Consider the following 25081-nt stretch of genomic DNA (forward strand, 5'->3'; position numbering starts at 1 on the left):
TTTTTCTGTTGTAAAACTTTCAAAAACCATAGTATACGTACGTAAAAAAAAAAAAAAAAAAAAAAAGTTGGGATATGTTTAGTTGGATGATGATTAAATTAAGCATTAGACATACTTACGATCTGTTGGGTCCTGGCCAGAAGAAACTGCACGCTATCTCGAGAATTTGTATTGTCATCACTACTATACTTTAACACACTTCTGCACGCAAGGTTAGTAAACTGGCATGATTTACTCTTATTTATTTCTTTATTTTTATCAGATTTTTTTGGAGTAAAAATGTACTTAAAAATAATATGTGTGAGGGGATTTTGGTCACGATTTATTAATTTCTGCGTTATCGTAAAAAAATAAGCCGTTAACGGATTTATTTATTATTATTTTTTATTTCGGAACTTCTTAAAGTGCATTTATTGATTTTCGAGTCAATCAAGAGTATTTATTACGTATTCTTGTAGATACGTTTATTTATATGGTAAAGCGAAACCGCAGGGGGCGCTGATGTCTCAAGAAAACAAGATTAGTAAGAAAAATGGCGGAAGTTTTACGTAGAACTTTTATAGACAAACCTGAAGATAAACGAGGTGGCAGGTATTTTTGATTTATAAGTTGGACGCGTATGATATTTTCATGTATGAATTCCTGAAACAGGTTCAATTGCTGTATAACGAGATTTCATAAGTACGGCATATAATTCGAAAGACGTGATTGTTATACAAAACACTATTTGTTCCCTGAATGTAATCTTGGCCTGTGCTTACACGTAATTTGCTATCGATTTCTATTAAAGAAATCTGACTTCGAATTCATTGAAAAATCATGATATGCTTATAAAAGTATCTAAATGTTTTATGCACGTTGTTCAGTGATATCAATTAGAGCTTGTGACGAAATCAATTATATGTTATTAATTAAATTAATTACATATGAGTTTTGTCGCGGATTACTTCTGGCAAGTTCATAAATTTTATCAAAATCTTGGAACATTTCTATTATTTTATATTCGTATTTTTAATTTAGAACGAAGTGCAATATGTTCAACTTAACAGACACAAATCAAAATTTGGTGTGTTGTGGAGTGTTCTCCCCTCAATGAGTACAAAGACTTCTTGCAATAATAATTTTAATGCTAATAATAATTATAGTGTACCAAACACTATTAGCAGGCAGTAGTTGTGGTGTATTAGAAGATGGATAGTGACGTAGTGTGTTAATGGAGGGTTAAGTCGTGTAAACTGACGGTGGGTGGTGTGGAGTAGAATGCTTCCTGCAGTGAGTCCTTGGAGGCGTCGCTTAATAGTGATAGTAACTTTTTTTTTTTAAATAAAAAAATGAATTCTTAGAGAAGTTCCATAAAATGGAAATAAAAGAAAAAAATACTTTTAAATGATGTTTATAACAGAGGTAATAATATTTTTCTATTCGTGATACAACTTTCAATGCAATATAAATGTTATACGAATTCACATCAATATACAGTATAATGCTGTACATTGCTTAGATCAGTATTTATTGAGTATGAGATTTATTTATAATTAAAATTATACGATCTTTATAATTAAAATTATACGATCTTTATAATTAAAATTATACGATCTTTATAATTAAAATTATACGATCTTTATAATTAAATTATAGAATATAAAATTATTCTCTAATAATAAAATTTTGTGATGTGTTTAAAGTAGTTGTCAGTGTATAAACCTTATATCTATTTGAAACATTGTTATTTGAAAATATTTGAAAAAGTCATAAATAAAGGCCGTATAGTGAAAAATTTTGCAAATCTGCATTAGAAACTCTGTAATCAGAACAGCAAATTGCTTCTATCTGTGTCTCCTCGTCTTTCTATCTGTCTTAATCCCAAAGTGGAAGTCAGTAGCAAAATACATCGAAATTAATACCAATACTATATTAAAGTGTAAATGTTGCAGTTTAGATGCGACTAATGTACCAAATATAAACAGAAAATTCTTAAATAATACGAGGGGGATCTGGAAAGTTTTGATAAACACCTAGAACACAAATGATATTAAAGCAACTGATATAACCACAAGAAAGAACATACTAGTAGCAGAGTTATGAAGGTAACTTATGCTCTTATATTCTTATATCCTCATATGTTCTTTCTTGTGGTTATGTCAGTTGCTTTAATATCGTTTGTGTTCTAGGTGTTTGTTTGTTAGAACTTCTCCCTCTTCTGTTACATTTAATGAAATTAGTTTAGCTCCAATCTTTGATTCATAGTTCGGTACATAATATTTTTGCGAATTATTTTAATAAAATTTTATAAATAAAAAATTTTAGGAATTTCTGATTGGAACAAATTTGTGAAGTTCCCAATTTGACTAATATGCGAATTTACAAATAAAACGTTTGAAAGATTTGATCTTAATTATAAATGATTTATTAATACTCCTCATTCGTTTCAAAAATCATCCGAAAATTAACAATATAGTTAGCATAGTTAAGTTCTTTTAGAGCCCTATGATAATATAGTGCATTAAACCATTTTGATCAAGCACAAACCTCCGGGAATGTCTCATACACAATCTTTCTCTCTCTCTCTCTCTCTCTCTCTCTCTCTTTTTTTAAAAAAAGAATAAATAAATAAAAAATTATTGAATAAGTATTTCAATGTTTATAATTTTTTTTTCATATTTTTTCATTGTCATAATTTTTTAATAAAAAAAAGCAAAATAAGTAATTTGTTACTTTCGTATATTTCATTTGTGCTATTTTAATTATTAAAATATAAATAATAATTATAAGTATAATATTATTTATTATATAAAATAATAAATATTATGATTTATTATAATAATAAATAATAATAATAATTATATGTATTTTTTGTTTATTTATTTATTCATTTTACAGATTGATTATGTTTGAAAACGGCATAATGTAAATGTTTGCCTTGCAATTTCATTAATTTGCGTTGCAACTTTGGTGCTCGATTTTCTTAAGAGTGTATTATGGTATGGTTGCACCAACATCGAGAAGTTTGCGTTATAACAAATTTTTTTTTAAAAAATGTTACCGATAGCACCTATATGCACCCGAAGGCAACGATTGCTTTCTAATTCCAATTCGTTTTTGTGCGCAGCCAGTTGACACTCAAAAAATACCACCTAGTACCCTATTCGCTTCCCTAATGGCGGCTTTTAATTATTTTTTAATCTTTTCGAAAAAAAAAAAAACAGCTACTTTAGTAACTGTTATGTCTGTGTAATTTGAAGTAGATTTCATTACAATAACAATGAAAACAGTAATCATATTTATGAATATGCTCGGACTTTAATAATTTTATGATTACCTCGTTTCTCAATTGATTGCATTCTTTCTTCAAGGTCACTACCTCTCCCTCTGTGTTTTCCAAAGTTGATTCCAATTCTTCTATCTTTTCCTCGGCTTTCTTAGCTTTTTCTCGATGTTCATTCAACTAAAGGATAAATAAATATTTGTAAGAAGAATGTTAGCTTTTTTTTTGTAAATAAAAGTGCGAAATACATTTAAAACACTCCAGTTATTGCTTAAAATATGTTTAGATATAAAAATTAAATGAGTAGTGATTACTGATAGGTATTGTAAGTTTAATCATTTTTATTTATTAGTGTTAATCAGCAACCAGGACTCGCGAGTAGCAACTGATTTGATTAGTAAAATTACCAAATATGAATCTAGTCATCTGTTTAACATGTAGGACCACAGTTACAACATAAAAACACAAAAATGTGTGTTGTAATAAGAAATTACAACTCATAGTTGTGTCATTTCTGGGAATTTACCTTTTAATTCGGAGCCTTAGACTTTTCCCAAAAGTTCAGTTGCACCTTTGTGTAGCTGGTTTTGAATTTGTACAAGTCAGAATGGGTGATAAATCGAACAGATATGTACAACTGTTGTTATCATGTTAAGCAAAAAGTCCATAAAAATCCTTCTTCTGCACAGTAGCAGAAGAAGAAGAGATCAAGTTCAATATTTATTTATTTATAATAATTGCGAATCAAAAATGTCCATCTATTTCACATTAGTACCGCCGGGTATACTAGCAATACGTGAAAACCTGCTTTATCGAGTAAAAACATCTTTTTAAAACTATTTGAGTTTATTAAGCAGACTAGTCGTCTCACAGAAGACAGCCGACATCATTGCTAAAGTAAGATTCGAACCAACAACCATATAGAATGAACCTACTTCTATTATCGCTAGATTCTCAATGTGTTCTAGGTGTGGACTATCACTTCACTTTCTTAATTTTTTCTCAAATCTAAATTATCATTAAAGAGTACCCAAGGTAATTATTTGTCGCTTTCATTACTCTGCAAATGCAATTTAGTATAAATTAATCATGCGAATTAAATAATTTTTGCGACATAAATTTAAGATGTCTTTACCTCTTTCTGTGTTCCTTCTTTTTGCGACTCCATCATCTTTGAAGTTTTAAGCAGGTCATCTTTCAAGGCGTTAGTTGCTGAAAGTTTCTCCTGGGCCTCCCGTAGACGCGCTGTTTTAGTCTGCAAAGAGTCTTCTGCTGCCTTCGCTCTCTTTTCTAGAGATTGCTTTTCTGCTTTCAACGCACTCAATTGACTTATGGTGTCCACGTTGGTTCCTTTCTGAAGAGCTACTTGTTGTAATTGCTGCTGTAACGATGACACCTTTTCCTTCTCATTCTGAAATTCTTTCTTCGTCATGTTGTTCTTATGTTGCAGATATTCCAGTTCGTGATTCATTTTGTCTTCCCGTTGCTGAATATCTTTCTGAAGAGCCTCCATTTCTCGCTTCGTTTTAATCACTTCATCTTCGATGGTCTCCTGGATTGATTCACGTCCTCTTAGAGTCACCTGAAGATCACCTGATAAGAAAAAGCATGAATCAATTACGCCGAAACATGAAACATTCGTTCATCATATTCATTCAGTTCTTAAATGGTATCCATTCAAGGATTCAGTACTGCGATGTACATCATTCAAAAATTCAGCGAATATTTTCACCACCAAATAAATTATTTTAAAATATAACCAATTGCAGCAGCATTAGTAGTAATAGTAATGATGCTAAAACAAAATTACAAAGATTATTATCATACAGAGTATGTTCGCTTATACTCATTGATTACATTTGTTAAAATTTCGAGCTTCCGTAGCTCTGCTGGTTTTGACGAAGCTCCTCTGTAGCATGACAAGGGCTCGAATTTCATCTCGCAACCAGACAAAACAACCAACCAACCAAGAATACACATTAATTTTAGGCGCAAATAACACACTACATATTTTTATCCACTTTATCTTAAAGTTACGGAAACCAATCTGGACGGTCGTGGGCCTTAAGGGTCTATTAAAAACCGCAGATTATTATTATTACATGTTGTGTACTATAATCTGAAGTCTGATTTAATATGAGGCAGTTGTGTTTTTTTGATATTTTTTTAAATATTTTTTTCTTTTGATTTAATTATTTTATTTTATAAAATGATTATTATTTTTGACAATTTATTATATCAGGTAAATTATGTGCATAAAATTTAGACAAATACAATACGTTTTGCTACAAGTAATTCATGACGGATTAATATGTACGGTGCGCCCTTCGATTAGAAAAGGCCTAAGTTCGATTCCATGAAAAAGTCCAAGTAAAGATTCCTCCCGTCGTGACGGGAGAAATCTTTACGTGGACTTTTTCATTTGAAGGTGAGTTAGCCGATCTCATACGGAGATAGCAGGGTTTATTCTCCCGGAAACTCGGGTTTTTCATCCCGCATACAGACAAATCGGCCCTTCAGAACGCAATTTACCGACAAAAAAATACTAGCTGTGGTGGTGGTGTGCGCAGTAGATGGCGTTGATGTAGATGATTGGTATTAGAGGTTCGGTATAGCAGTGGAGACGTAGAGTTATACAATCAGTGTTCTCCCGCGATGTGTCTTCCGACTCCTTGGAGGTGTCACGAATAATAATAATAATAATATCAATATGATTGATATATGTGTAATTGACAAAAATGTCTAATTAATATTTTATTATTGACACTAATCATCATAATAATAATCTAGTTACAGTTTTACACTTATATTTAAACACTACAAATAATTTATATTAAATTTTGCAATTTGCATTTTGCAGTTGCATTTTTTCCCTAACATGACAGAAAATGCGGAGTACTTTAAAAAAAAAAAAAAGATATTTCTTAATGAACAATGATACTACTAATATTTTTAATTGGTTGCAGTATATTTTATACCCACAACTATAAGTCATAGCTGAAGAACAAAATAAATACCACTCGCAGTGATACCAATAAAAGGAAAGATGTTTGGAGTAAACGAAAATGATCAAGAAACAATGAGGAAAAAAATAAAGGGGGCGATACGAAAGGGGCAAAATAAATTACACATAAATCAAAAATTTAAATGAAATATAGCGACAGAAAAGAGACTTAAAAGTGATGAAAGAGTAATCAAAAATTTAAAGTGAACTACAAGAATAATCATAAGAAATTCCTTGATATCCGTTCAAATATTCTTTATGTAAAATCGTCTTCGATATGTTGTTCTGAAAATATTAAGAATCGGTAAACTTGTTCCAGTTTCAACATCGTTCACTCAGCATCGTCAGATAAGAGTCCTCCCCAAACAAAGATCCATCAAGATCTGTCAGGGATAAGAGAATGTTCATCCCTGTATTTATTTTAGGAAACCTCATTCATAACCAGGCTGTTGGATAAAATCTCCTCTTGCTTTACCAAAGTCATTTCCATTTTTCTTTTGGTTAATAGGAACTTGGATAGAAAGGCAGACACGTGTTTAAAACTGTATTTTTACTCTTCTTTTGTTTCTGTGACAGTCCACGTACTTGGAATACTTTTTCAAATAAGCATTTCTGAGTTATTTATCAATGATAGAAGTCTATTCAAATTCGATGTTTTTTTCTTTCGATTTCTCTATGTTTTATTCATTAGTCCATAGTTGGCGCCGTATATCATCAGCTTCTAATCTAACGTTTTTCATACGAGATTTTACTAACGGACTAGTTACGCTAAACTTAGAAAGAGGAATCACTATCGTACCAAGAGGTTAACTGTCCATACAGAATGTAATTTTCGTGCCCTAGTTTAAACTTTAGAACAACTACATATTGTTCTATCCATTACAACCACACAAAGAGGAAAAACTTTTTATGCCGTTTAAATAAATGAAAACAAATATTACATATACGGAAAGTAATTCTATATATTGGTTTATATATTTTACAAGGAATTGCTCATCTCTAGCGTGGAATGCATACGCTGGACAAAAAACCTTCAACAAATGATTTCTTAATGTGATAGGGGTTGCGTTTAAATCTCCCTTTTTGACAAAATAAGATCTTCTTCTTCTTCTTGTTCATTTACTCATTATTTATATACTACATTTTATTTATGAACTTCGGAGACCCCACCCCACACACCTTAAAAATTAAAATATACCTCTGCTATCACATCTTGATAGGCGGTTATTCCATTAAATGTACGAGGCTCATGTTCAAAGCTGGGTACGTGGAGGCACCTTCGTGTTGATCAGTATTGTGATTGGCTTTAAGAAGCGACAGTTTTTTTATTGTTTGTTTGTTGTTGCTTTGATTTGTATTTCTAACATTTTCATTTCGTGTTTGCTTTTCTCTTATTCCTTTGTGTGTGTGTGTGTGTGTGTGTGTGTGTAGAAGCGAAACACAGTCCAACATTTTTTTTCTCGTTCTTGGTTTCAACACTGAAAAATATACGATTCGTGTTTTTTTAATCGAGTTCTTGTACGATATACGTACAAGAACTTTATTCCTAATAGACATGCAGAAGTTACCGTATATTATCTCAATTGTACTTAAAATTTTTTAAGAAAAATTTCTGAAAACATTTTTAAAACCACAACTACAAAAAATCGATATATTAGATTTTATATTTTCTTATCACAAACAGAATAATCAATTTTGTTTTCTTGGAGTAAATATTCGAACAGCTTGCTTTGGCTTGGTACTTGAACTGATTTAAAATACTAAGTTATTCGATCAAAGCTTATTGGTAACAATTAAGCAACACATTCGCATGTTCCTTTTTTTTTTTTTAGAATTATTCCGAACTTATATTTCCGTTCTTTGGTAGTTTTCTATAATGTTCTTCCACTCTGAGTATGCTTATAAAACGAGCAAACCCTCCCAAGAATACTCGCAATTAACACACACACACACACACACACACACACACACACACACACACACACACACACACACACACACACACACACACACACACACACACACACACACACACACACACACACACACACACACACACACACACACACACACACACACACACACACACACACACACACACACACACACACACACACACACACACACACACACACACACACACACACACACACACACACACACACACACACACCTCAATGATTTGTTTGGAATTATCTCCAAAAGAATTGTGTTGTTTTGGAGATAATTCCAAACAAATCATTTCCTTCTACTACTGAATGAAGAGTGGAATGCAATCAAGCTTATGGATTTTATCTAAAACTGATCTCAGTCTTCAGAGTCTGATTTCACTCTCAATTAAATATAGGGCTGCTGGTAAGCGAAATGTTAGTTTTAATTGACTGTCTTTTTATCTACTAGTTTATCTCAGTATTTCAGGAATTTTGATCTACATGTTAACAGCATGTCAATGTTAGCGAATAGTGTTGACATAAAATCGAAGACATTTTTTTGCCTGTTTCATTGGGTGGTTAGCGTATCCTCCGTCCAATCAACAGCTTGTTAGCTCGAATCCTAGCGTTGCCCTGGATGTTTAGTGAATGTCTTTAAGTGGGTGATGAATTTCATAGTTCGGTGTGAAGATTACTTCCCCTCTTATTGGAGGCCTCAAGCACTTAATAAAAGTTCCATATTTAGTTTCCAGAGCAGTTTCCGAATTATCTAACCTTAGCCCACCAAGGTACTAATATTAATAGGCTAACTACCTTTCATAAGTGAGATTCGTGTATTCCAAAAATAAATATAAAATAAAAAATAATAATATTAGTGGGACTAGCTATTCATGATGCGTATTTTATCTAGACACTGCTTGGAAAGAACTCAAATGACACGTAGTGTGAGGAACAAAACAACCATAATGGCCATCTTAATGAGATGTAGGACCTCCTTTCGCTGCAACAAATCTACGGGGCATACTTTCCACAAGCGCATGATAGTGATCAATGGGAATTTTGGACCATTCTTCCTGTAGTCATATAATGAGGTTCTGGACTGATGTGGGACAGATCAGAGCTCTGTGGATTGCCAGACAGTTTCTAATTTTTTCTTCCTTTCAGAGACAGAGAAAGAGAGAGAGAGAGAGAGAGAGAATATTTTCGTTTAACAATAATTTACAGATTTGGATTTATTTTTTATTTTTGTAAGTGTAGTAAACTGTACCTATCATATTGTTAAAATCTTAAGGTGGTTATATTAAAAATAGTTAAACTTTCTTAAAGAATTGCTTCCTATATTTTGTTAATTTGAACCTTTTTTTTAATTTGCAAAATTATTTTTTGCAATTAAAAATTGCGAAGAGAGGTAATTTGAGTCTAATTGGTAGAGCCTCTCCTACTAATGACTCAACGCAACCCTATCAAATTAAGAAATCGTTTGTCGAAGATTTTTTTCTTTTTCTTTTTTTTTTTTTTTTTTTTTTTTTCAAACGTGAAGTCTATAAAATTTCATGTTCAGTATTTTTATATTTTCATTTAAAGTCTTTCCACAACCATCGTATTTTTAAGTCGCACGTTTTGACTTCTGAATATACTCACTAGATGGCAGCACTAACTGGCAATAAATTCAGAGGTGAGCCTTTTATCATTTCATTTATAGAACCAAATGCAAAAATAATAATTTCAAGCTATTTATGGAATGAACTAAATGAATAAATATCGATATCAACGGAAATATTTTACTATTCAGAAACACGCCAGGTGTTCATGGAAATAGTAGAGGAAACAATATCTATTAGTTAGTGGCTTCAGTTAATCCCCAACTTTTCAATCAAATTTATAATAATAAAATGCGCATAAAAACAAAATCAGTAACCCCATAACCCTACTTCCCACCTCTTCCCCTCTCCCTGTGGTCTTCAATGTTGGTAGCACTTTTTTCATTTTTCATAAGCGTATATGCTCAATTTCTACGACTTGTTTTGACAAACGTGAAAAGTGCTATCATTATTTATGCACGTATTCTAGTTGAATATTATGGGATTATTTAAAACCTAAATGAAGACTAGAAAAATGTTTGTTCTAGAGGTCCGTGTTGGATGTCGCCACCGTTGGGCATACCAAAAAATCTTGGTTCCTGATTCTTCTTCTTATTATTATTTATTATTACTATAATATAATAATATTTATTATTATTATTATTATTATTAAATATCACTTTTACAGAATCTAGAATTCATCGCGAGAGACAACTTGTGCACTCCACTTTACTCTGTTTATTTTCTACGCGTATTCTTATACAGTTTTACTTACTCTGTGGTGGGAAAAGCTTAGTTCCGACAGGTGAGGTAATGCTACAAGCTTTCACATTAGACTGTTACCCGTTTGGCACATGTTCAGAACGTGGATCTTCCAACACAACGATGTGCATAGATTCATCTGGGATGAACACACAAAACATAAGAAAAATCTATTCGATTTATCATTGTTGATAGTAATATATTTATTCTGATTCAAGATAAAAGAGGGTACAGGGGATTTGAAATAGAAAATGATCAGTATTTAGTTTTGATTAGGATGAAAATGGCTATCATACTAAAAAGAGCAATAGGTACGGAAGTTTTAAAAAGAATTAAAGTCTAGGAACTTTCAGAACTGAACAGTAAACTCAAATATGCAAACATTAGTAGCAAAAAAAAAAAAAAAAAAAAAAAAGAAAGAGAAAAGAAAACAAGAGAAGCACCACATTGGAAACAAATACCACATCCTAGAGAACCAGTCGCAAAATTTGAAGAAAATATTGATTAATTCAGCTAGAGAACCATGAGATGAAGTTATTGTCCATAAAGATAACAAAAATCAGAACTTCTTGGGAGCACAAAAAATTGAAGGAACAATCCTGTACGAATAATATCGAAAGTGCCTGGAAAATAAATTTGCTACATTTTTCACTTTGCAACTACAATTTTCACTTTAGTTTTGCTAGAGTATGGAGCAAATCTATATATAGGTACCTAAACAAAAGTCAAGAGAAGACTTCGGTAATCACACAGAAGATTAACAGGAAGGTTATAAAATGCTATTAGAATCTGTTGGAAAATATATTAAAATGGGAAAAAGAATACTGTAAAAGGAGTCAAAGATAATACATAGCACAAAAAAACTTCAACATAAGGGTATTCTGGATGACTGAAGAATTTATTTGAAAATGTTAAATGAGGTGAGCAATAAAATAAGTAGCAGGTTTTGCTTGTTTTTTTGGGACGAAAATCCCAAGTTTCTGGTAGGAAAAGCTTCCCACCGCTACGAGACAGGCTAACTCACCTTCAAGCCAAAAATAAAAAATAAATAAAGGTTCTTTGTGCCCAAAAATGGATTCGAAACTATGTTTTCCTAATCGTACCGTATCATCTATATTAACGGAGTTATGGAAACTCCCCTGTCGGATTTATTCAAACATGCTTCAACGCTACTAAGATAATAAATTAAATATAAAGATAATAAATTAAATATGGAAATAGACAACAGAATTAAAAAGCTGCTACGGACGGTCTGGGTAGTGACCCTTCCCATAGTACATAGCATTATACATGTCCGTAAGGATATGTGCTTTGTATTATAGGATAATTAGGCAAGTGATCAGAGCTTATGCCACCTTCACTACGAGTTGACCTGAAAATACCTCAGGCGCAAAGTTGGCTTGCTTGCTTGTTTGCTTACATGGGAAAAAAAGTATAAAATGCGGGTGAAATTTTTAAAAGAAATATGCTGATATTCTATTATTATTCCAAATTTATTCCAATATTAAAAAAAAAAAAGAAACAAAATGGCTGCAATAACACTATAAAAATACAGACTACAAGATATATGAAAAGAAAAGAGAAACTAAAGAGTATTGTGGATGACAACTACTAGAAGAGCAAGGTCGATTCCGAAAAGGTCCATTTCGCATAGTCACTTTTTACTTTAAAATTAATAATTGAAAATAGAAGAGAATTTTAAAATGAAACGAACGTTGCCTCTGTTGGTTACGAAACAGCCTTTGGCAAGATTAACAAATAGAAATTGTTTAAAATATTCGTTGATTTAAATATACCAAACCAACTGTTAGTATCTATTCAAGAAATATATATATATATATATATATATATATATATATATATACACACAAATGCCTTACGAGAGGTCCAAGGAAAATATCGTTTATCCAAAAAATAAAATGAAATATTAATTAAATGATAATAAAAATAAATAAATTTGTCCGTTTTCTATAACTTAAAAACGCTTTTAAAATCCATTTCTAAATTCATTTCTAATTTTAGAAATGCCCGAGTGTAACTTGTTTTTCCGCCAACTTAAAATCAGGTTAGTTAATAAAAATGCCCAAAACTTTTTCCTGCGTTAGCATATCCACCTTTTGAATGACGTCATGCACATTATTTCACACTAAAAATAATGTTATTCTACCATACGTGATTACATAATTTATGCTTTTGTGGATCGTGTGCTTATTTATAGTACTATCAAATTCAAAAATTTCAGCACAACCCCCAGTGCATGTGCACACACACGCACATACCCACACTAAAAAAACAGTCATAGGTAATTAACAAGATCGCTCATTCAAGATCATTTCAGAATCTTTCCGTTAAAAACTTCCAAAAAGAAAAAAAAATCAAAACTTCAAATGTTATAAGCTGATGGAGTATTACTCGCTGGCTTGACTCCTTTAGGTCAGATTTTATTCACTTCCTACCATATAGTAATTTCCAGGAGTGTGTAAAACGTACAATCAGCTCATAATAAGAAATAAATGTATATTTTTAAGAGAGTAAAATAACTAGGAAGGAAGGAAAGACATGATCAGCTGCAAACGTGTTCTAAAATGGAGGACGGTTGACAAGAATACGTTTATGTAAGACTTCTTTTGCACTTTGGGCGCGAACCTGGACAGCACCTCCAAAACTAAGACTTCAGATTAGAATTTATTAATTTATTATTGCAAAAATATTTTAATCCTTTTTTGTGTAGTATATCTGAATCACAACTAGGACAACCGAAGGTAAATTGGGTCTTATATGGAAGTGGGATCTTCCTCTCATAAACTCAGGTTTTCCTCCCAGCTAACAAACCGATGACGCCTCATTACAGACGAAATACCCTGTCCTCATAGTTTTCTTGTTCAGATTAATTCAGACTGACCAACCACCTGCGATCCTATAATAACATTTAGTATGAGCCACCAAAATTGTGAGATGCAAAATCGATCCGAAGATTATGCATGATATACTCCTCGGATAAGTCCGGCATAGTGAACACGTTTTCTGAAATTTGTACCCTTGCAAATTTCCACCAAAAGACCGATTTAGCCCTTCCGCCAGGGAAAAAAAAAAACCATAATTTCTCTGTCGCTACCTATTTTGATATGCACTGTCAAGTCGAAATATCATGACCGCCGTCCTAATAATTTTGTAGCTCCTTACTCCGCCACCCATTGCTGTCAGAATAGTTGGTATATAATGCTTGGTATAACATGACCTCTTTGTAACCTTTGAATGTTGCAGGAGGTATTCTGTACCGTGTTACGCTTGCTTCCGTAGATCTGCGAGTGTTCAGGATAGAGGATTCTAACGTCACATCACAGAGGTGTTCTGTGGAATTCAAATCCGGAGAATTCTGTGGCCATAGTATAGTAACACCAGGAAGTTCTAATATTGGCAGTTCAGTGTTTGGATACCTTTCAACCGGTTTCTTATAATCATGCGTTTTTGAAGTCGATCATATCACATCCTTTGTGTCGATCAGCAATTTTGAATGAACAGTTACGTCACACACACACACATATATTGTATATAAGGTATTGCCTTTCACCGTGGAACGAGTACTGCTGCGCAAGGTGTAATAGCCAAACGTGAAATAATCATATTTCGAGTGGGCTGTGCATGCTGGAATCGATGTAATTGAATGTTGAATAAGTATATGGTTTACAGTGGTAACGCACAACACATAATTATTTATTTATTATAAAAAAAAGAAAAGAAAAGAAGTTGCGTGCTTCATATAATATGCATTAGTAGCTTCGTCTGAATTAAAAGTCTTATTTCGCAAAATTAGAATAACTGTATTTTGTGATTTTTTTTGTTTTGTTTACTCGGTTGTTGAACTCATTGTAATAGTCGTTATTCTTCATAGACTATCTTTAGTGTGATAAAAATGAATTGTGGTTAACTAAACTTGGTTTAACGTTATTCCCTAAGTTTTTATTGCAACTACTGTTTTTCCCAGAGCTCAAATGTTTGCAGTTGAGACAAAATATTTTAATTCATGAACATAATTTTTTTATACTTTTATATTCATGAATAATAAAACGACAATAGCAACACCAATAGTAATGACTTACTTATTTCATCTTGAAGTTCGCTGACGATCTCCCGAAGCTCCATTCTTGTAGCACTTTCCCTAACAGCTCTTGGGGCTTTCTTCTTATAATTTAAGCAATCTTTGAGCCTCTTATACTCCCTGTTCAAACGGTTATTTTCTATTTCTAACTGTGTCACTTTCCCGGACAGCGTAGAATTTTCTTCTTCTTTTGATTTCATTCGCAATTTTAAAGAGGCAATTAAGTCATTCTCGGTTTCACTAAGGGCTTCCTTCCTTGGTTTATATTCCTGAATAATTGTTGCAGGTACATTGGAAGGAGGATTTTTACCGAGTTCGCTTTTAGCAGCGATCAACTTTTTCTCGAGATCTTCGATTTTCAGTTTGAGTTCGAGATTCTCTAATTGCGCTACGTCTGCTGGTCCGGGTGGTGGCTTTCGACTAACACGAAGCGAAAGTCTCTTGTTTTCTGCTGTTATCCTTTCATTCTCATTTTCCATGTCCGTAACTTTTTGGCGAAGGATTCCCGCCTCTTGTTCTACCAGTTGCAACTGTCTTTTAAGGTCTACTTGCAGATCACTATCCAGAGAGCGACTACGAACCATTACCTTAGACGCTTTCCGTCTGTGGACTTCCACCTCAGTATGTAAGCGTTCGTTTTCCCGTTCCTTCTCGATTAACTTCTTCCTTAACTCTCTGGCTTCGTATTCCAACAGTTTGATTTTATGCTCATAATACACGTTTGGACTTGATCCAGCCGGTGGTGGTTCTGGTAGATCAATGGGAGTCACAGGTTGGTTGATTAATTTATTTTGAAGATACTTGACTTCTGATTGTAGACTTTCATTCTGGTGTTCCATTTCGTCAACCTTTCTCCTCATCACACCCATCTCTTGTTCCGATAGGTCCAGTTGTAGTTTGAGTTCATCAGCAGAAAGGTCTTCGTCTTCAGAAGATTCATCCTCATCATCTTTTTTCTTCTTCTTCATCTGACTTCTGGCTTGAACAACGTTGGTCAGTTTCTTCATCTGCATCACTAATGTCTCGTTTTCCTGCTCCAAACTGTTTAATTTCCTTCTCATGGTCTTGGCCTCATCTTCGGCAAATTTCATTTGTTCCCGAAGATCATTTTCACGTTCCATAGTATCATACAATTCGCGAACGATACTTTCATAGTCCTTTCCTCCTAACACGTCTTTAAGTGCAGATGAGACCTAAAAACAAATAAAGAAAGAGAAATATCAATGTCAAGAAATATTATCATACTATATATATATATATATATATATATATATATATATATATATATATATATATATATATATATATATATATATATACCATTAATATCATATGTTAAAGGTATATATATAAATTAAATTAATATATTGATGCCATGCTTGCTAAATGAGTTACAGTTCTTTTTTTTTTTTTTTTTACAAACTAGTTACCACTATCTTTTTTACTTGTTTCATATTATTTTATTGTATTATCACTTTATTATTGTATTATGCTTATGATTAGACCCCCCCCCGGAACTCAGGGGGTTGGGCGCCGTAGGCGATAGGGAGGGGGTGTGAGCCCTCCCTAATATATATATATATATATATATGAGTGGTTAATGTATCCACTCTCCATCCAAGAGGCTGCGGAGTCGTAGATGATTGTGATTGTCTTCCACCTTCATACATTCATTCACCTAAGTATAGATACACTCTCCCAATATGGACTGGGTCACCGTGGGAGTAGTAGATCCAGACCTCCCTCAATGGGGGAGAGGCCTTCATCCTGCAGTGGATAGAAAAATAGGCTGTTCATCATCATCATATATATATAATGTAGTCATCAATTACATTAATCATTGATAAGCAATGTGTGGAAAATGAATATAATTTACAGAGTAACTTACAATAGTTTATAGAGATGTAAGTGGGGCAAGTCCATCTATTTGTTCCCAATGCTTAGAAAATTAAATTATTTTAACCCTAACAAATACATCTCCAGACCTAACAACTGAAGAACTCGGAATCAACCTGAAATAGACAATTGCAAGTCGCGCAGTTTTTTCCAAGCTAGACGGGAAAAGTATATTCTACCTAACAAGAAGTTGTATCTTGCTTTCGTCTTTGTTTCACTCAAATGTGAGCAATTGTGAATGAAACACGTTGATGCCTAGACTACTTGTATAGAGAAAGCAGTTAACTTCCTGTTTCTCTTTTTGTATCACTTAATACACAGCACACTCCCTTCTCAGGCGTGTATAATGAGGTTTTAATGAGAATTACCATCCAGACCGATTTAGACCTTTATTGAGGTCTTCTCATCAGTGGGTGCTAAACATTTGGAGATACTGAGCACTATATGGACGACAGAAGTTATATGGAATATAAAGAGCAACTCAATATGGGATCAATTGTTTGTTTTATATACTAATAAAACAGTCGCGAAGATGCAATATTTCATGCAAACCTTTTTTTTTTTGTTAAAACCACTGGAATGGGATAAAATATGGATTAAAACAAAATAAAATATTTTGTTAAGTATAATATAATCTATAATTATATGTTGCTTTCAGCTTTACTGAATGTTCTACGATTCCATTTATTTTAAAACTTATATGCTTCTATTGTAGGGAGAAATAAAAGCTACTCATTTCGCATTTCCGATCTCTTATTTATCATACTTACTTTTTAATTAGTTAAAGTGATTTTTTTATTCAACAATGTTCCCATGATTATTTGTAACGTGTTAGGTAAGTATGATTTCTGGGTTTAAAAAAGTATGTTGACTGTCTCGCGGCAAAATATAGCCTAATCATATATTCTTTGGGATACTATACTTCTGTCAGTTAAGGCAGAAATGCGGATCTTCAAACTTTCTGCCACTAGACTGCAGGTTCCAGTACATAGTGAGGGTTAAAGTATTTTAGTAGGAAATGATTTCCATTCCTCGATGCGAGACCACTACTTAATTTGTTGAAGGCCTAAAATGGCATGGAAAATATTTCATTACGGCATATGGAAACTTTTAATATTTATTTGTTTATATTATGTTAATAACATAAATAGCATGTTATATCAATAACGTAAGTTATTGATATAAATATTGATATTGATATAACTTATGTTATTGATATTTATATAAATAAATATCAAGATCTATAGTTCTTCCAAGATACATATTACCATTCTTTAATATTAATCTACCGTTTCACATAACACATGCAGTACCAAGGTAACTACCTCATGGAGAAGATTTCTAAATTATTGACCTGCGATCTTTTCTAAAGCGATTGCCAAGATTGCTTTTAGTTTCGATACTCAAATATCGTTTGTCAACTTAATGTACAACATTAATTCAGTGTCATACCTTCTAATAACGTCGATAGTCAAGTTAAAGTAGTAATTCCGTAGTAGAGTAGTTGGAAGAGCGAAAAACAGCGTTTCGATTGAAAAAAAAAAGACCTAAGTCCGATTCGAGAGGAGTCGTTCTATGGACATTTTGAATCGTGAAGTATCGTGAAGTATTGGGCTAATCGTGAAGTATTGGGCCTCTGGTGACGTCCGATGAACTCCATAGAGGTATCACATAATGTCACAAAGATGGAGTTTTGATTATCACTGATGAAAGACACATTTGTTGTTTTAAAGCTAATGTCATGCTTACAGGTTTATTTTTGTTTCTTTCGTTCTTTTTTTTTTTTAATTTTTATTTTAGATGAGTGATGATATACTGACAATAGTAATAAGAGAATATAGAAGACAAAAGAAGTTTAACATATTTTCTAAACTGCTCGGGCTCATTTTAATTCGCTGGGCTTTCAATTCCACATCCAAAATGGTAACGAAATGTTACTTAACTTAACTATCATTATCAGTAAAAGTAATCAGAAATTACGAAATAATTTCATAGTACGGTCATCTGTTCTTGTTTATAATGATGATGTCCTTTAGTTGGAAACGCCTGGTTTCGAATCCTGTCTGGAACGTGAAGAACCTTTAGAAGAGTTTCCTAACCGAAGGTAAAAATTCAGTTTCATTACGGGATTGAAGGGTTTTCCTCCTGAAAACTTCGTTTTTCATTCTACAAGAGAAACAAACCAGTCGGAAGAACACATGCAACTAAGAGATATTAGATCATGCAGATATGTTCTATCAGAACCACCAGACCTATCAAACCATCAGTATCGTTTCCTCTCACACCAGATGACTTGGTTGGGATAGGCCATTTAGACTGACATGGGAAGAAAAGATGAAGATGATTCAACAGTAACAATTACGTTGGCAATAAAAAACAACAACAACATACAAACTGATTTTAAAATAAATATTTTCCAGCAATGTATGTCAGTTTTGTCGTGTTTGGTAAGGATGAACAACGCTGTTTTTATTTCACTAATGTGCGTTAATACTTGTATTTAAATTGTGTTAAAACTTTTAAACATTTACTGTGTGGTCATTAATGAGACAAACTAGTTTAACTATGAATAGCAAAAAAAAAAGACATCATCTCTCTCTTCATTCACTTTATAAAATGAAAATGTCGGTAAGTGCAGTGATTGACAATTCATCACATTTACTGATTATATATATTTTTAAGGAAATTTTTCAGTCATAACGGCAACCATCTTATATTTAAAGAAACATATTTCACTTAATGATTTTGAAAGAGGCGGCAAAAAATAATTTTAAAATTAACTTTGATCCAAGACGGTTTGATGACGAAGTATCTTAAGAACTGAATATTTTAAACCATTTCACCTCTGATTAACTAGAACTTTCCTGTTGAAGCATTTGAAAATTAAATAAATTACTTCAATGTTTGGTTTAATGCTGCTTCAACCGAAAACAACATGCGACTATCGCTCTGTAGAAATTCTGCTAACTAGAAACCTAACATGAAAAATAATTTGAAAGCTGAAGGGTTACGTAACCACTCAACGTAATTTTTCCTGTAATTACTTCAAGCTCAACGATTAATTAGTTATAAGAGATACTAGAAGAGTTCACAAAGCAAAAGCAAAATTATCCTCTACTCCCACGGCAGAAAAATATTTCTAATCACTGGCATAACTTTGCAGTAACATCATTTGCTTCTAAAATTCCAAGACGGAAGTTCCTAAATTGCAAAATTCCGTCTCTAACCCACGACGGCATTGTCGGTCTGGTATGGTAACGTCATACGTTTCCTACATGTTGTCACCCACACCGTCTGGAGAATCTCATTTACAAGGACACCATTAATATTTTCTTTTGCTCTGAATTCATCTGCTTTAGCTCCTGTTTGTATATTTTATTTTATTATTTTTGATTTTTGATAATTAAAATATAAATACGTTAATTGTAGTTATATTTTAATTTTGATAATTTACATTTTTTGATTTTTTTATATCTATCACATCTATTTTAAATGAATGCTCATTTTAGTGATTTTTGATGCATGTTTTAATTATACGTTGCCGCGTGTGATTCTAAACGTTCGATCGAATAGTTTTTAAAAATATAGCATACTTTAGGATATTAAAGTAAGAGAGGATGTAATGTCGTCTGTCTGCCACTTGGATAGATTTGAAATCAGTGACTCAAGGAATTTTTAAAGTTTTATTCAACTGAAGGTGATTTAGCTGGTTTCAATACGATGACAAATTTATTTTCCTGCATGCAGGATGAGGTTGAAAATATTCGTTTTTCGTCCCTGAAAAACAGACAAACTAACCAGAAAAATAAGCATTTATAAATATAACAGATTAAGGTTTGGCGGTGGTCATCTGCTAGTTGAATTCTCACATTGTCCTTCTGGATTGATGACAGATGCATGCCTAAACTTCTCCACTATCGGAGCACAAACTAACTTTGTTTTGGCAATTTTTCGTTTTAAAATTTATTTATTTATTTATTTTATTATTTGTGTTTACATTTTTATTTATTTTTAAATGTGTTTATTATTATTATTATTATTATTATTATTACTGAATTTTTTCACGAAGCTTCTCTAATTTTAGCTATGTTATACTGATCTAAAATTATTCTATACATAATGGTTCATACTATATTAATATTACTATCTAGGTTCACCAGGTGTTCTAGGCAACTATTTAAGAATGCTGCTGGTAAGTAATTGTAAATAGTATTGCAATGTGCAAAACAAATGATCTTTCGGAGTTCGAAAACGGGCTTATTGTGGGTGCCCGTCTGGCTGGACCCACGATTTCGAAAACAGCAGAGCTGACTAATTTCGCAAAATGTGAAATGGTGTTTAATCAGTAGAAAAATAACCCAAATTGCTTTTCTAAGTGGCGTGACGTTGTTCCTAGACGGTCTGTCAGGAAAGAAATCGCCGTCTTGTACGGACAAATAGAAGTAATAGATCGAATGATTTATTGAAACTGTTCCCAACCCATATCTCACTGAACTATGCGCAGGGGATTAAAGAGGATTGGTATTGGCAGTTACATACCTATACAGAAACCAATGATTTCTTTGAAGAACCGGAAAGTTCGTCTTTCCGGTTCTTTAGTGGGTGGTGTCAGGAACACCATAACTAGACACTGGAAAACCGGCAAAAAGTTATGTGGTCCGACGAGTCACGGTACACCTTGCTCTGTACCGACGGTAGGCAGAGAGTTTGAAGAGAGCCACATGAAGCAATGAACCCAGCTTGCCTTGTAAACACAACTCAAGATTCTGGAGGTGTCATGGGGGAAATAGAGCTAACATCTCCATTTTTTATTGTATTTATTTATTTTATTTTCCTCAACGAACGTGGTTTAAAAGGCTGAGAGTTTTATATAAAAATATATATACCGATCCAGCAACTTAAATTCTTTAATACCTTGTTATTTTCGAAATTACCTAACAGTTAAAACAGTTTGACATTAGAACAAACAAGTAAAAGCTAACTAAAAAGAAATTAACTTAGATGTTTCAAATGAAAAATTCATCTGACAAAAATAATAGATTATGACAGGAAAGAAGGATAAAGGTAGAAAGGGAGGAATATCAGGCATTCTAAACGTAGCTACATCTATATGGAATGTATGAGGCATAATGGAAAACGAATCAGAACTATTAAAACTATTAAAATTATTAATATGTATTGCTGTGATAACAGAAACCAAAAATCAGTTAAAAGGAACAAAAAAAAAAAAAAGAAAAAAGAGCGAGATAGATTACTATATGATGTTATATACTGAAATACGGTATACCAGAATATTTTGTTGTTGTTGTTGTTGTTGTTAGGAGTTACAACCGAAGCAGATAATGTGAGAATGTGTTTGTTAATTCATATCTTTTTGCGAGCGATTTGGTTGTTTTACGGGATGAAACTCTCCAGTTTCCGGGTGGAGGAAAACTCTGTTACCTCTGAATGAGACCGTCATCTTCTGAAAAGCCCTGTTTAAAAAGTTACATTTACGGCTTGCCATAATTGGCATTCTTCAGCTCGTGTCACATAGACGGAAGAGGTAAAATTCCAAAAAAAAAAAAAAAAGGGATATCACGTCATTGTATAATACAGGGCCGCGCGGTTAGCCGAGTGGCTATGCGCTTTGCAACCATATGCCCGAGGAAGGAGTGTCCTAGGTTCGATTCCCGTCGACGACTTGAGGAGCTCAAGGATCTTCCTCAGCCATAGTCAAGTTAGCCGGTCTGGAGCATGGACAGCAGGATTTTTTCCGCCAGTTTATCTGGGGTTTTTCATCCTGCAAAGCAGGCAAACTGGCCCGGTGAACACACGCGGATTACAGACATGAATCCCTTAGTAGACGCAGCAGAGGAGTGGCGTACTGGCTGCATTAATATGTCCGTAACCCCTCATTAGGAGGGGACCCAACCCATCCTAGGACGGGTTGGGTCCCGTCATTTACAATTTTTTACAAGCATGCATTAATTTTAAATTAATGCATGATTGTAAATATCGTAAACCGACTTCCGGTGCCTGTGTAGCTCTGTGAAATGACGTTTATCACCATAGCCTTAAGGTACCCGAAGAAAAACCAATAAAGATTCAATTATAATTGTCGACTGCACGAACTTTTAATAAACATTACTTTGGTCAGTTCCCGAGTTAGCTTTGGCACAAGCAAAAGAAGGTTTTTGTTTTTGTTTTGATAATAAAAATTGGGTTTTTAACCCCACATTTCAAAGCGAAATACCTCTATGGTGGAAACCATAGAGGTATTTCGCTTTTAAGTGTTCCAGGAAAATTGTATGCCCGTATTTTAGAAGAGAGGCTTAGGAACTACATAGAGGATACACTGGTGAAAAACAATATGGCTTTCAAAAAATAGAAGCACACTGGATCTTATCTTCAGTCTTAGACAAATATCAGAGAAAACATTGAAATATGGAAAAGAACTACAAGCATGTTTTATAGATTTCGAAAAGGCCTTTGACCGAGTTCCCATACACTGAATATGGCAAACATTAAAGATACAAGATAACCTAATAGCAACCATACAAAGCCTCTACAAAAGTAATAGAAATTATGTAAGAACTTATAATAATAGATCAAAAGAATTTGAAACAAATGTAGAAGTGCGGTAAGCACTCACCCCTCTTTTTTTTTCATTATAGTAATGGACGAAATTTTAAAGGTATGCCGAACAAAAACAAAAAAGTTACACCTAGGATACAGGAAACTGAAAGAAACCAGGATTTCACACATGGCTTTTACAGATATGTAGTTATTCTAGCAAATATGCTGAAGATTTGCAGTACAACATCAACATTTGGTATGAAGAAACAAAGAAAAGGAATATGACCATAAATATAAATAAAACTAAAACAATGATCATATCTAGAAACTCAAAATACATAATAAAAATAGAGAACCATCAACTGGAAGAAGTTCACTCCTTTAAATACTTGGGATCATATATACAAGAAGATAAGAAGATGGTACTGATTGATTGATTTTCCCTTTCAGTCGTTTCCGACCGTAGGTGACTTTGTAGCATTGCCCACAAAGTACTCCTGGTGAGAATTTTACAGGGTAGTTTACCATTGTTTTCCCCAACCCCACAATTTTATCTGGGCACGGGACCGGTATATGGCTGGGACGTATTCATGACTGTAATCCGTGTGTGTTCACCGGGCCGATTTGCCTGTTCTGGGGGGAAGAAAAACTCGAGTTTCCAGGTAAAAAGCCTCCTACCTCCGTGTGAGACCGTCTAACTCACCTCTCGTAGAAAAAGACCAGATAAAGGTTCCTCACGTCAGTAACGGGAATCGAACCCAGGTCTTTCCGACCAAAGGGCTTCGTCTATACTTACTCAGCTACGGAGGCTCCTGATGGTAGACACCCCAGAAATTAACAACAGGATAAGGGAACAAAGCTATTCTTGCAATGAAAGGCCCACTCCTAAATAAGAAAGAAGTTACCCAGAATACCAAAATGGCAGTGTACCGTTCAGTGTTTGTACCAATATTAACATACAGTTGCGAGTCTTGGTGTTTAACAACAGGAAACACAAATAAACTACAAATAGTTGAAATGAAATACATTAGGAAAGTGGCACAAAAAACAAGACTAGACCGAATAAGAAATCAAACTATAAGAGACAGCCTTCAAGTTGCACGTCTGAACCAATTCATAACGCAATCCCAAATGAGGTGGTTTGAATATCCTAATCGAATAGAAGAAGGAAGAATAGCAAAAACTGTATATGAAAGAATAGGAAAAAGAAACATAGGCAGACCCAGGAAAGGTTGGCAAAAGGAAATTAAAGTAAGATTGGAAAATAAGGAAATTAACTGTAAAGAAGCAAAACAACAAGCCTTGGACAGCATGGCATGGAAATCTCTTTTGGCAATATCTCGACGCTTAAAAGCACAAGAGATCATAGAGAAGAAGAAGAACCCCACATTTCAAAAAAGTCCATTGCAAACTTACACCATTACAACCAGTAATACAAGTGTTAGTGGTTTGTATCACGACGAGATGGCGCCAGTTATCTGTCGTCGTACTCTCTCTCTCTCTCTCTCTCTCTCTCTGTCTCTCCTGAAAGCCTCGGTTCATTTGATAACTTGAGCTCTCTAACAGAGAACGGTGAAGGACAGAGACTAGTTGTCCATCTGTCTTTAGAAAGTTAGTTAGGGCCATAAAAAGCTCCGTTGACTTCCTTTATGGAATAAAGGGTGTTACAGAATTTATTTATTGATTAACTGAGTGATTTAAATATTTTTAAACAGTTTATATTTAAATATTTTTAAACAGTTTATATTGAAATATTTTTAAACAGTTTATATTTAAATATTTTTAAACAGTTTATATTTAAAATATTTTATTTTATTTAAATATATAAACAAGTAATTCAAAATATTTAATTATTTAAATAAATATAATGCTTATAAAAAATTAAATGACGACCAGAAAGTTATGAAAATGCATATTGTCATAATAAAGTAACAGACTACGGGATTTATTATTAGCTGGCATTATCTCTTCGTGACGTAGTGGAAC

At 33.2% G+C, this 25081-nt stretch overlaps 1 protein-coding gene across 1 annotated transcript in view; it reads right to left on the minus strand.

Annotated features, from left to right (window-relative positions):
• LOC150097483 (uncharacterized) overlaps positions 1-25081 on the minus strand; it is an 85431-nt gene that overhangs the window by 20490 nt on the left and 39860 nt on the right. Inside the window, exons 2-4 of the mRNA XM_090407672.1 lie at positions 14643-15834; positions 4401-4858; positions 3320-3445 (exon numbers count right to left, since the gene is read on the minus strand). Of these exons, the coding sequence (XP_090263798.1) occupies positions 3320-3445; positions 4401-4858; positions 14643-15834 (1776 nt within the window). The remainder of the gene's footprint in view (positions 1-3319; positions 3446-4400; positions 4859-14642; positions 15835-25081) is intronic.

Source organism: Typopeltis vanoorti, chromosome 17, assembly GCF_054136105.1.
Source record: "Typopeltis vanoorti isolate ZY-2024b chromosome 17, IOZ_Tvanoo_1.0, whole genome shotgun sequence".
NCBI classification, from domain to species: Eukaryota; Metazoa; Arthropoda; class Arachnida; order Uropygi; family Thelyphonidae; genus Typopeltis; species Typopeltis vanoorti.